We start from the raw sequence: 13,134 nt of genomic DNA on the forward strand, positions 1-13,134 counted from the left end.
CGGGGCTTGTTTGAAATATTAATATCAATGTTAAGGTCCAGACCGAAATGTTTAAATGTCTGTATGTATACATAACTCTGAAATTATATATATATGTTTTCATTTAACACTGCTGCATTTGATTATAGTAAAATAAGCTTTCAATTCAATTTTCAATTTGGTTGCATGCATAAGGGTCCTTGTTAAAGTTAAGTTCAACAAACATTTTAATGAAGTTGCTTCCAATATACTCAGTGACTGTGCCTAGAGAGGGTCATTAAGACATTTTTAATATAGGACTTAACTCAATGAATCATTCAAAATAAACAATTTTGCAAAGTGGTTGCTAACAGAGCGTTCTCAAGTACGCAGGGTTAAATCACGTGCACAAATTTTGACGGCTTATGGATGTGTTCGCTTTATAACCCCTGTTTTTCTTTATGTGGGATAAGTATGTTTATTGAATATATTAGTATTATTACACAACAACTACAACTTGTAGTAGATACATTGCTTTATAATACTCAACCCTCCATTCGTTTGTTCTTCTAAATTAATATCAATTTATATAGGCGAAGTTTAACAATGGCATCATTATAGAAATCATGATAAATTCTCGAATAACCTCTCTCGAATTAAAGCTGAATGTAAAACATATAGATTATGTCATGTGAACAAAAATATATTTTAACTGAATAAAAGTGTAAAAGCACTCTATGACTGATTCAGTTAAAAATAAGTTTGAACAAGTAAGACTGCTTTAGTAGGCAGTGCCTGACTGGAGGATACCCTGAACCTTCTTCTACTCTTTTGCTTTAGATTTAAAAAATTATAAAAAAGGGTCCCTGTGCCGGACGACTCGGAACTCGCAACTCTAATCAACTTTGCAACTACCTCATACCTCATAGCAATACCAAGAATTTGGTTTGGATGTGAAAAAATACTGAACCAATATGACAGCACATACACAGAGCATGATATACAGTACTATTCGAATTAAAATTCCACTTGCCTGTGTTTTTTTATATTCTCTTTACAAGACGAAACCATTATACTCTCTTACACATTTTTAATGGGTTAGGGTACACAAATGGTTCTTCTTATTAAAAATCCATAGAAAGAAATCGAATGTATAAAATCAGGTGCCTTTACTTTGTGTGAAATTAAAAGTACAATTTTAAGAGCAGAAGTGACAGTGCTCTAGTATTTAATAGATGCACGGCACACATATTCATAGATGCATACATAGGTGACTATAAATATAACATTTTCTTGAGAAATGTCATAAATAATTAACTAGTGTTGTTAAAAATAAAGGCCTTTGTATTGGTGAGGTACATAAAGTAGATAAACACAACATATGTATATATATAAGTAATGCCGGTTATATATGTATGGACATGAGTACACAAACACGTGCACATTTAGGTATGCGTATGTATAAATTTATCAATTTCACTCTGTTCCATTGGTGGAAGCGGTCTACTCGGTAAGTTGTGTTGCCAATTTAGTTAGTTTCCAGCTACATTTCTGATTGAGTTGTCTTCACTCGAAAAATCAATCGCATTTCTCACCGGGGAAGCTTGGATTCTGCGAAGATTCATTTTTAAAGAGGATGGATTTTCCAGAAACGTGTGAAACACATCTTAAATGAATTTGAACAACGATTTTTGAAAATGAATTTGAAATCAATGAAATATTAAAAGAATTTCGCACAGCACAAACTTTACGCGCGGTTTAGTTTAGGTTTTAGCCATTTTTTAAATATGTGGCAGCACTGCTGCTGGATTATTTGAATGTTATTGAGACTCTTAAATTAATTTGCTTGTTTCCATTTTCTTGAGCATCATTAGGCTATGCCGTGCTCGTATAGAAAAGCTGCAAAGCGCAACAAATTCCACAAAAATGAGAAATAACATCAATGAATAGAGCAACAGGGAGAAAGAGAGAGAGAGAGAGAGAGAGAGAGAGAGAGAGAGAGAGCGTGAGATAGAGAGAGGGAAGTGAATTGATGACGAAAGCTACAATGGCTAGATAATGTCTGATGTCTGCACTTATGGTTATTCTCCTAGAGATCAGTTCAAAAGAAACAGTAATAGATCAACACTCGTGGAGTTCGCTTCGTTTCCACAGAAGGATAATTTTCTTGCTGTGGGCTGCACTGTGTTAGTCTGTAGTCTAGTTGTACGTACCAACCTAATTGCACTATATATGTATGTGTATACATAAGTAAATACTCAAATATGGATCAGTTGTGTTTATGTAAAGTGAAAGTGAATAAAATTCAATTGAAATATCTCTAATAAGATTATATATATATATATATACATACATATATATATATATATATATATATATATATATATATACATACATACATATATATATATATATATATACACACATATATATATATATATATATACATATACATATATGCATCAACAAGTTCAAGGAATAATCATTGCAATGGTTATCATAAACGACAGAAATGTGAAGTCTGCAATTAAACAAATGGAATAAGCAAATTATAAATTCTTAAATTAATATGTAGTATGTCTAAATATAAATGTGTCTATATGCCTACATATGTGTATGTACATACTTTATGCATATAGCTGAGACTATTCGTGGAATTGTGTAACGGTTGTCGGGTATAATATATAAATAGAAATGGCTCACTTGAATTAATATCGCACAGCAGTGATTTGAAACAAAAATATCAATCACTATGCTTGTGTAAATTACATATTACTATCGTATGTATGTTTGCATACACTTGCAACGTTAAATAAAAATATAAATAAAAATAAAAAGCAACATTTATTTATGCATAGACGTGTTAATCTGATTCCCACACATATTTCTGTATCTATGTATATAACGGCCATGAAAAATTACTTTGCCTATGCTAAAGGCATAGAAAATCGAATAGCAATGAGTATGTATATATGTATGTATGTGTACGAGCATATGTACATACATATATTGCTTCTATCGTGAACCGTATTTAAAATGTGAATGTGGATGTTCATAAATATCTACTTTATATGTATATACCATACACTATTTTTTTAACACACATACAAGCATGTATGTTTGTGTGCACATGCATACTCATGCAAGTATACACAAAAAGATGAATTTAACACATACACAGGAGAGTGCCCGTAGAAAAATATTTCGCATACATGCTTAAATCTATAGAAATATATTCATACATACATACACATCAGTGATTATAGGGTACGTGTGGTTACCAACTCATCAAATGGGTTGTACATACGTAAGTATGTACAGATGTTCATTTTCAAGCAAACCCAAAGCTATAGTTCTTATATTCATGCATGCATACGACATGCATGTATGCATACATATGTAAAAATATATACATACATCATACATACATATGTTTATATATAAACAAACGGTGACTATAAAAGACTAAAAATAAACGAGCAACACATTCAATGTTTCGTCTTCTGTGGGAATTTTTTTCCATTAGAAAATTAGTGCCGACAGAGAGGAAAGCGATCAAATTTCCATCTTCCAAAATATCAATGAGTCGTGTGCACTATTCCAACTGTCGCTATGTGTATGTGTGTACATATTTACATACATATATTATGGATCTATCTAGAATCTGCATATGCACACTATTAAATCCCAATGCTTGTATCTATGTCCGTAGTATTACGACTATTATATGATCAAGTAAACAAATGTGTATGCATGTAGTTATGCTTGGCCAATATAAACACAATTTATAAATAAATTTAAAATAAAATAAGTAAAAAAAGCCAGAGGTATTAATTTTAACAAGCAATATCTATCTAAATTAGCAGCATTATCTATGATGATCTTAGTCATCATGATTGGGGATCAACGCAAAAGCTTATTAAAAATTCTTTTAGAAGCTTATATATGTATATTTCGACCGAATCGGTTCAGCCCATTATTTCGGTGTATCATTGCTGGTAATCTGTTTTAAAACTATTGGATGAACAACACGAAAGTCATAGAAAATTACACAAATAGAAGTTACTAGCAGTGGTGTCGCTGCCTAAAAGTATACAATTTGCTTTTTATACCCTGAACCCATTAAAAATGGATATAGGGGTATATTGTATTTGTGGGAAAGCCAAATGTATGTAACAGGCAGAAGGAAGCATCTCTGACCCCATAAAGTATATATATTCTTGATCAGCATCAATAGCCGAGTCGATCTAGCCATGTCCGTCTGTCTTTCCGTCCGTCTATAAGAGCTAGAGACTTGAAATTTTAGATGTAGATGCTCCTAGCTCCCGTGCAGATCGAGTTTGTTTCCGATAATCGATAACTTACTCCGTTTCCAAGCAATCAATAAAAATCTATATCGATATCCTGTATTTTGGGCAATTTTGGTAAATATTAAGAGCTAGAGTCACCAAACTTGACATATAGCTTCTAAAATAGAATATATATATGCATTTGATGTTGGAAGAGGAGGGTTCAGGGTATCCCCTAGTCGGGAGCTCCCGACTAGAACCTCTTACTTGTTGTATTTATGAATGCTTGGCTTGGCTTGGAAATCCTAGCCAAACCTAATTCCCCAATTTATAAATGCATCCTTTAAAAGATCAAGTTCACTCCGGCTGTAAAACCCAAACGACGAGAGACTTGTGGAACTGAAGTCCTTGGCATTTGCATATAAGCCATAATGCTTTCTATGATCCACACGTTCATGCAGACGGCCTATACAGATATATACCAAAATAGATATATACCCTTACACCATTTTCAATAGGCGCAAGGTATAAAAAGTTGGTTATTAAGAAAACTTATTTTCGCCGGATTGTTTAGTTATTTGTCATAATGACTTAATTCGGTCGGTTGTCATATATGTACTATATGCAATAAAAACTTATCGTCTGTGCCAAGTTCTATAAAAAATATTGATGTGATTAATAGACATGTTTGCATAGAAATAGATTGACAAGCAGCTATGACAAGTATATCGTCTCTGTTCTTCATATTGATAAAAAAAAAAAAATAAATATAGATTTGTTTTAGAATTTCTGCTGAAGATATTACCCATTTATTTTCCCAGAGCTTAAGAGCCTGAGCCGTTGAAGACGAAAAACGATATCCCTCTCAGCATGGGGGTGGCTGAAGATTTCGCTCCCAGCTTTGTGAAAAAGCCACAACTGCATCAAGAAGATGACGGCAATCGGTTGATATTTGAGTGTCAGCTAGTGTCGTCCCCGAAGCCAGATATCGAGTGGTTTCGTAGTGACAACAAATTAACAGAGGATGCCAGAACCAAATTCAAAATTCAACCCATCGGGGACAACAAGTTTACGGTAGTATTAGAGCTCGACGATGTAGTTGAAACGGATGCTGGACTTTACAAAGTAAAAGCAAAGAACAAATCGGGCGAAGTTTCTGCATCAATTAACTTAAATTTCACACGTAAGTAGATCGAAACAAATTGGTTTCGCTAATTCGTGCCAATTATGTATTAAGATAACGAAGATAAGATAAGAAGACGCTTATATATACTATATATTTAATAATATATAGCTATTATATATATTAACTGCAATTTATACGGAAAAGTCATTTCACCCTAAAGATATGTACTTAAAATATCGCACAATTTGGTAAACATTTGAAATAATATATTTTTATATATTTATACGCTCTTGCCATTTTGTTCAGCTGCTGACGAACCCAAAGAAAAGTAAGAAAAGTTTCAAATTATTTTCCCTTAACATTATTATTTTGATCGCCCTAACTGATGCTTATGCTACAAAACGTTTTTAAGTTACCAAAACTAGCTAGCTATGAGTCTTTTTTTGACAGAGGCAAAGCTAACGAGATCTGATCTATTATTACATTTAATATTTAACTTAGAGATTTGAACACTTTTATAAGTAGCTTGTAAATATTTATTTTGTTTACCTACTGCTTGAAAATTTCTATAATTCTAAAAATTAAATAATGAGATATGTACATGCTTTTTTCTAACAAGTGGGCAAGTTTTCACTTCTAGAAGATTTAAGGTGAGTTAAGAAACTGAGCTACCTCTATGTTAACTTTGTCTGTCTAGCGTTCGTTTACCTATGACTAAATTCGAGCTGTATTACAATTAAAGGTACTATTCAGCTATAAGTATCGTTAGATAAAATGTTAAGGAAGTGAGATTCACGTTTTTCAACAATTTCATAAAAAATTTCATTGTATATAAAACTAGTTAGTCACTTTATGTTATGACATTACCTCCCAATATATATAACTGAATATACAATTAAGACAAAAAGAGCTGGGAAAGTTTACAATATGTTTTTTGTTACAGACGTGTCCTAACGTAGTTTTGTTTGTTATGGTTCTGCATGGTTCGAAATTCGTAAAACATCTTATTGGTCAAAATGTATACTATAATTTTATATATGTTATAGACAAATCGACGGTTTCGCGCCGACATTCGCGAAAAAACCTGCCATACGACAAGAAGAGGATGGAAAACGCCTTTTGTTTGAGTGTCGCGTTAATGCAGATCCCTTACCCAATATTATTTGGTTCCATAACGGCACGCCTGTCCAGGAATCTTCGAGACACAGGGTAAATATTTCTATTTCTCGTAGTTCTAAATATGATGGTCTGAAGAACATTGAAAACAAAGTGAACATATTTAACTTACACGATCGATGTTAAACCTGTTGTCGAAGGTGCATGTGGACAATATTTTAAAGCGTTAAGGGGCTTGGAAAATCAGTTATCACGCCCGCAAATTTTTAGCGACAATAGCTTTAAAGCTGAGAGTCAAGTTTGTATATAATCAAAAGGCGGACGGATGGAAAGACGGACATGGCTATATCAACTCGGCTGTTGCTGCTGATCTAGAATATATACACTTTACGGGGACGGGATGTTTTCACTTTGACTTTACTTAATTTAAAATGGGATAATTAAATTTATACATTCAACTTTCATATTTTTCAGCTTACCATTGACAAAGACGTCCACTCATATTTTGCAACGCTTGAAATACAAAATGTTACAGTTGAGGATGCTGGCAAATACAAAGTGAACGCAAAAAATGAGCTGGGTGAAAGTAACGCAACGATAAGTCTCAACTTTGATAGTAAGTCCTGGTCTTTTCAATTTTATTTGTAACAATCAATTATTAAAATAATATTTTATTTATATATGTGTTAACGAATCTACGGAGATTAAATTAAAAAATATATAACAACAATATTGTAGTTTTAGTTACGTAAACACTGCGTTATTTTATAAAAACAAAGCTTTATCATGCTCATTGAGCCACAACTTAAATAGAAAATTCGTTTAACTTTGGTCTGTACAATATATTTTCGGCATGTCTAACTCTGAAATTATTAATTAATAACTAACAAACGTATGTATAAGTATATGCTGTATTTTTGCAAACAAAATAAGAAACAATTAATAACGTTGCAGTCGGGTGCAACCGACTTCGCAATACTCTGTTCACACTATAATTTCAGTCTGCATCAGTCAGCAAGAGTCTTCCTGATTATAATTACTATAAACCGATAAATATTGTTATATTAACTCTCAGTGAATAATAAGCTGTGATTAGAAAATATACATATTGGAATTTCGCCTGTCAAGTTTGCTGATTTCAGTTCTGAAATGCGAAATATATATTTTTTTGCGGTAGATTAAAAATGTTGATACCTTTGTAGACATGTTCCTTTCTACTGTAAAAACAATAAAGAGAGTAGGAGAATAGACAGACGGGCGAACGGTAAGACGGACAAAACTATATCCACTCGGCTGTTGATGCTGATTTTTATGGGATCTGATATATCTCCAGAAGATATTTGCGAAAGAAATAAAATCCTTTTCCACGTTGTGAACCTAGTATAGTAATAAAATTAATATTTATATTAGTACACGCCCACCTCAAAACACACAAGAACGTGAAATTTCAGATATTTTTCGCGTCAATTAAAAATCAAAAATTTCACGCTTTCACAAGCCGCTTACAATAAAGATAAATTAACAAAATCGAAACGTAGAAAAAATTAAAATTGATTTTTTTGGAATTTTTGAAAATTATAATAAAAAAACTAGTCAATTGATGGATAGGCAAGCTGAAAATGTGTTCAAATTTGAATGTGTGTAATAAGATCGACAAAACAATATCCCAATAAAAAAAAAAATATATATATATCTATGTATATATATATATATATATAAAAGTATATATATATATATATATATATATATATATTTAAATTTTTTATATATATTATATTATATTTTATATATATTATATATTATATATATATAAAGCTTGCCAAAAATGTACGCTTGGCTTATGTATTGGTCATGTTATGTATGCGTCAATTAAACTAATGCAATCAGTTTATAAGCTTCCTTATAATATTGAGGCCAGTATCGTATACCATAGTCAAATAAAAGTAAATTTGGTTGGGCACTAAATCTAACGGTGGTGTTTTAAAACAAAGCATAAGTATCTTACTTATGTATATCTTTATGTATAGTATATATATATATATATATATATATATATATATAATAGATATTTAAATTAAGCACTTACACATTATTTGGATGATTTGTGTAACATAGAAACTTAAACTTCATAGGCGACGAGGCTCCCGTGCCCGAAAGCACTGATGGAATAAAACCTACGTTTACCGAGCGCCCCGTCATTCGTCAAAGTGAAGATGGTGGAAATGTTACATTTGAATGTAGATGCGTTGGAGATCCCACACCAACGATTACATGGTACGCAATAGAATGCTCAAAGCCCATAAGTAGACCATATACTAAAAATGTTTAATATCTTGACCGTCTGTATGGAAGGCAAGCTGTGAGATCAGCATAGCACAGTAAATTTATACATGCACCCTTTTAATTTTGTAAAAAAAAAAGACCCTGCACCTGGGATCCACTTAATGTGTATTAATTATTCGAATAAATGTTAATCACGCATTGCCTTACAACAAAACTATAAGTAATAACTATTTCCCTCTGTGTACAACCGCATAAAAAGGTCCCATGGCGAGACAGTGTTGAGTGAAGGCAAAAGATATAAAATGTCATTGACATTGGATCAGAAGCTATATCATATGGCGCGCCTAGAGATAAGCAGCGTTGTATCCAGTGACCAGGGAGAGTATAGAGCCCAGGCGAAAAATAAGCATGGCTCGGGCGTAGCAACGATTAATTTAAATTTTGAAAGCGGTTCGAAAAAGTAAGGCTACCAACATATGTATATATAGTACATACACCTACCGAAACTTCTACATTTTATGCACTAATTAATATAACGCAATGGCTTCCGTTTATGCAGAATTCCCGATGGTAAGTCGCCGCGTTTTCCTAAAAAGCCGACAATACGTCAAGAGGAGGATATTTTGATAATGGAATGCATCCTGGAAGCCCATCCAGTGCCGGACATTACATGGTATTGCTCAGATAAGCAAATTATAGACAACGAGAGAACTAAAATGACGCGCAAGGCCATAACCAAAGATAGCTATGTCCTAACCCTCGAGATTCAAAACCCAACAAAAGATGATGGCGGCAACTATAGATGCAATGCTATAAATATGTTTGGGGAAAGCAATGCGAATATAGCGCTTAATTTCCAAGGTATAGGTATTTCATTTTTACGAATAGTATTTATAAGTACTACCCTAACAAGACCATGCAACAAACGTATCTCAATTACAATACTGTATCCACAATTGGAATATACTGAATATACTTCCAAATAGAATATATGGAATTGATGTACTCTGACTTTAGATATAATTATGTATAATTATGTATACTACGTTTCTAGCATGTAATTTAATAGTACACCTACACGATTCATACATGCACACGTACACGTATCTAAGTATATACTGCATCCGCCTCCATCTCGATTAAATGATATAATTAATGATATTATCTATTAAATAGTTACAAAAAAGGTACTAAATATGCTGCATAACACCATTGCAAACAATAATAGATAAATAGCCAATGTATACACATAACTTTATATTCATATTTAACATTTTGCCATTGCAAAAGAAAAACAATTAAGAAAAACCCTGAACCCAACGATGAGCTAACTTTACAAACATTCTAGCTCCCTTCTATATAAATACAAATGAGTTTTGACTGTACATACAAGAGTGTAATTAGTAAATCTTACACCTTATAATATTTTTCCTAAAAATATGTAACATACATGCTTTAAATTGCCATTTCGATTAAACCACTTTTTTAGTTGCATCCGATATTCCCAAGTGGTTTACCTTGGTTCTATATAAAAAGAATAAGTATTTTATAATATCTATGATATTAAATTACAATTATTTCAATAGGCGCCAATGACGCAAATGGTTTTGCTCCCTCGTTCATTGAGAAACCGAGGATTATACCAAATGAGACGGGCACTTTGATTACTATGAAGTGCAAATGCAAGGCTAAGCCGGAACCCACTGTCACATGGTACAGGGGACAGGATTTAGTGGAGAAAAGCAAAAAAATTAAAATAAACAGTACTGTCATCGCAGAGGACACCTATGAGCTGACGCTGGAAATAAAGGTATTAATCTATAATCTATATATCTATATATCTTAAGGCTTTTATCGCTCGACTTAGTTAAGTACATATACTAATTTTATTTTGATTATTGATTATTAATTTGATTATTAGGATCCCGGCGCCACCGATGGCGGCACTTACAGATGTAATGTAAAAAATGAATATGGCGAATCAAATGCCAACCTCAATCTAAACATTGAAGCTGAGCCCGAGCCCGAAGGGGAAGGGCCAACATTCATTGAAAAGCCCCGCATTATTTCGGAAAATAATGGTAAGCTCGTCATTATGGAGTGCAAGGTAAAGGCAGATCCAAAGCCAGACATCGTTTGGTTCCGCAACGGTGAGGTTATCAAGGAGAGCAATAAACTCAAAATATTCATGGAACAACGTGGCGATCAATACTATATTAAATTGGAATTAATAGATCCGCAGTTAGAAGACTCAGGTCTCTACAAATGCAACATTAAGAACTCATTAGGCGAATTAAACGCAAACCTCACGCTCAATATTGAAAGTAAGTATTATAGAAATAGTTGAATTATTATTCATCATAAATTAATTTAATTTTTAACCTTACAGTTGTACCTGTTATCAAGGACAAACCAAAAATCATCAAGATCATTAAAAAGCGAACTGTTGTCATTGAGTGCGTCGTTGCGTCTAAATTTGAGCCCAAATGCACCTGGTACAAAGAGACAAATACGGTAACGGAAAGCAAACGCCACGTTTATTTTGTTGAAAAAACAAAGGAAGGCGAGTTTGCTGTCAAACTCGAAATCAATGAGGTTGAGGAAAGTGATAAGGGCGCATACAAACTGGTGGCCAGCAACGAGAAGGGTGAAGCAGTTTCACAGGTCGTCAATCTTGTTGACATTCCAGAAGAAGAACGTAAGCCCTCAAAACCAGAAATCGCACGCAAGCTGGTTGACCAAAAGGTCACGGAATCTAAGACGTTCGAGCTTATAATAAGCCTAAAGAATTCGGATCGTAAGTGTAAGGTGGAGTGGTACAAGAGTAGCACCCTAATTCGTGAGACAAAAGATATAACTACAACATTTGATGGCACGACGGCGAGGCTAACATTTAGTAGTGCCAAATCTGAGCACACTTCAAATTACAAGGTCGTCGTGTCAAATGAACTCGGCAAGGATGAGTCCACCTGCAAGGTAACTGTGGAAAAGAAGGACAAAAAGAAGGACGAAAAGTCTGAACAGGAGAAGGAGAAAGAAGAAGCTGAAAAGAAGCAAAAGGTAATTGAAACTAAAACTAAAACCAAAGAAATCAGTAAACAAGAAGACTTAGCCGAACAAGAGCAGCAAGCAAATCAAATATCTTTAAGAGTCCAGAATAATCAGATTGATAATCAACAAATTAGTGTCATCTCCTACGAACAAGCTAACATTCAAGAGCAGCACTCAACGCTTATTGTTCAACAAACTAAGCAAACTAAACAACAGCAGGTTAGCGAAACACATGTTTCTTATAGTTCAGAAGTGCAGGAAGCACACCACCAAGAATTGCGCGTACAAGAACATAGTTCACACAAGGTTCAAGCCAAGGTATCCTCCACCTCCACCATCGAAGCCCAGCCAACGGTTAGTGCGTCTAATCAAATATGTAAAACCTAGTTATTAAGCCGAACTAGTTGCTTAGATGAAAATCCATTAAAATCTGAACATAAACAAATACACGAAGACGGAATAGTTCTCAAAGCAAGCCAACAGCGTTGTTGGAACTATTTATCTTGCGCATGCAGTTTTAAATCAAAATAATTGCATATTTTTCGATCATATACACATATTTATATACACATGTACAATCCCAAACCTTTAAGAAGTCTTAGTTATAAAGGTTTATTATAACAGTCTTTATAAATATGCCACTGTGGATATACCTCAAATATACAATAGCATGTGACTATTTATATTTTTTATAAATGTACAAATTAGTTTCAATTATGTATATTAATGTGTATATGAATTTGTTTTATTGTTTTTCCCATAGTCGGGATTATCTATATACCAGATACCTAAACTAAAGTCGCGAACGACATCGGAGCCCCCAGTCAAAGTTTCTGAATCGAAAGAAAAAAATATCTTTGGGGTGAAGTTGATACCCGTGAAACATGTTTTAAGTGATGAGGTTTGAAAAAAGTTCAAATTAAAAACTCTATGATCTCTCTTTCGACTATACTTTCTTATTATCAAACTCTCACTATCCTCTGATATAGATATATTCTTTTTACTTTCAAACTTTTTCAACTATCTATCTTGGGCCTAATCAGTACTAAGCTTATTTAAACCTCTGCTGGATCGTATTACTCAACTTGTGGTTAATCTATCTGACTTTTTCTGGCACCATTTATTTTTGTTTCGGACTCTATTATTTCTATCTGTGTGTCTATAGATGCGTGTGAAATTCTCTTAAAACTGTATTATATGTTTCTGTGTTGAAAATACAACGAGTTTTAATTTTCTGTATCCGTAGTAAACTATTTATACTTTTATGACATGAAGCATGTTAATGACAGCTTTAGTCTGAAGTTGACTTCA

General features: G+C 33.2%; 1 protein-coding gene across 15 annotated transcripts in view; it reads left to right on the top strand.

The window, feature by feature from the left end:
- The first annotated feature begins 4,997 nt into the window (after positions 1–4,997).
- Positions 4,998–13,134, top strand: part of LOC115766769 (twitchin) — a 52,446-nt gene continuing 44,309 nt past the window's right edge. For 8 of the 15 annotated variants that reach the window (XM_030710765.1, XM_030710769.1, XM_030710768.1 and 5 more), the window contains exons 1-11: positions 4,998–5,430; positions 5,993–6,023; positions 6,420–6,582; positions 6,964–7,105; positions 8,622–8,763; positions 9,032–9,232; positions 9,332–9,633; positions 10,359–10,582; positions 10,694–11,096; positions 11,162–12,177; positions 12,587–12,724. In XM_030710765.1, coding sequence (XP_030566625.1) covers positions 5,118–5,430; positions 5,993–6,023; positions 6,420–6,582; positions 6,964–7,105; positions 8,622–8,763; positions 9,032–9,232; positions 9,332–9,633; positions 10,359–10,582; positions 10,694–11,096; positions 11,162–12,177; positions 12,587–12,724 — 3,075 coding nt within the window. In that variant the 5' untranslated portion in view covers positions 4,998–5,117. Of the gene's footprint in view, positions 5,431–5,679; positions 5,702–5,992; positions 6,024–6,419; positions 6,583–6,963; positions 7,106–8,621; positions 8,764–9,031; positions 9,233–9,331; positions 9,634–10,358; positions 10,583–10,693; positions 11,097–11,161; positions 12,178–12,586; positions 12,725–13,134 lie in introns of all 15 variants that reach the window. The other 7 variants (XM_030710767.1, XM_030710780.1, XM_030710772.1 and 4 more) reach the window with 7 other exon arrangements.

The sequence above is a fragment of the Drosophila novamexicana genome, unplaced genomic scaffold, assembly GCF_003285875.2.
Source record: "Drosophila novamexicana strain 15010-1031.04,08,12 unplaced genomic scaffold, DnovRS2.1 tig00001222-arrow-arrow-pilon, whole genome shotgun sequence".
Classification (NCBI taxonomy): Eukaryota; Metazoa; Arthropoda; class Insecta; order Diptera; family Drosophilidae; genus Drosophila; species Drosophila novamexicana.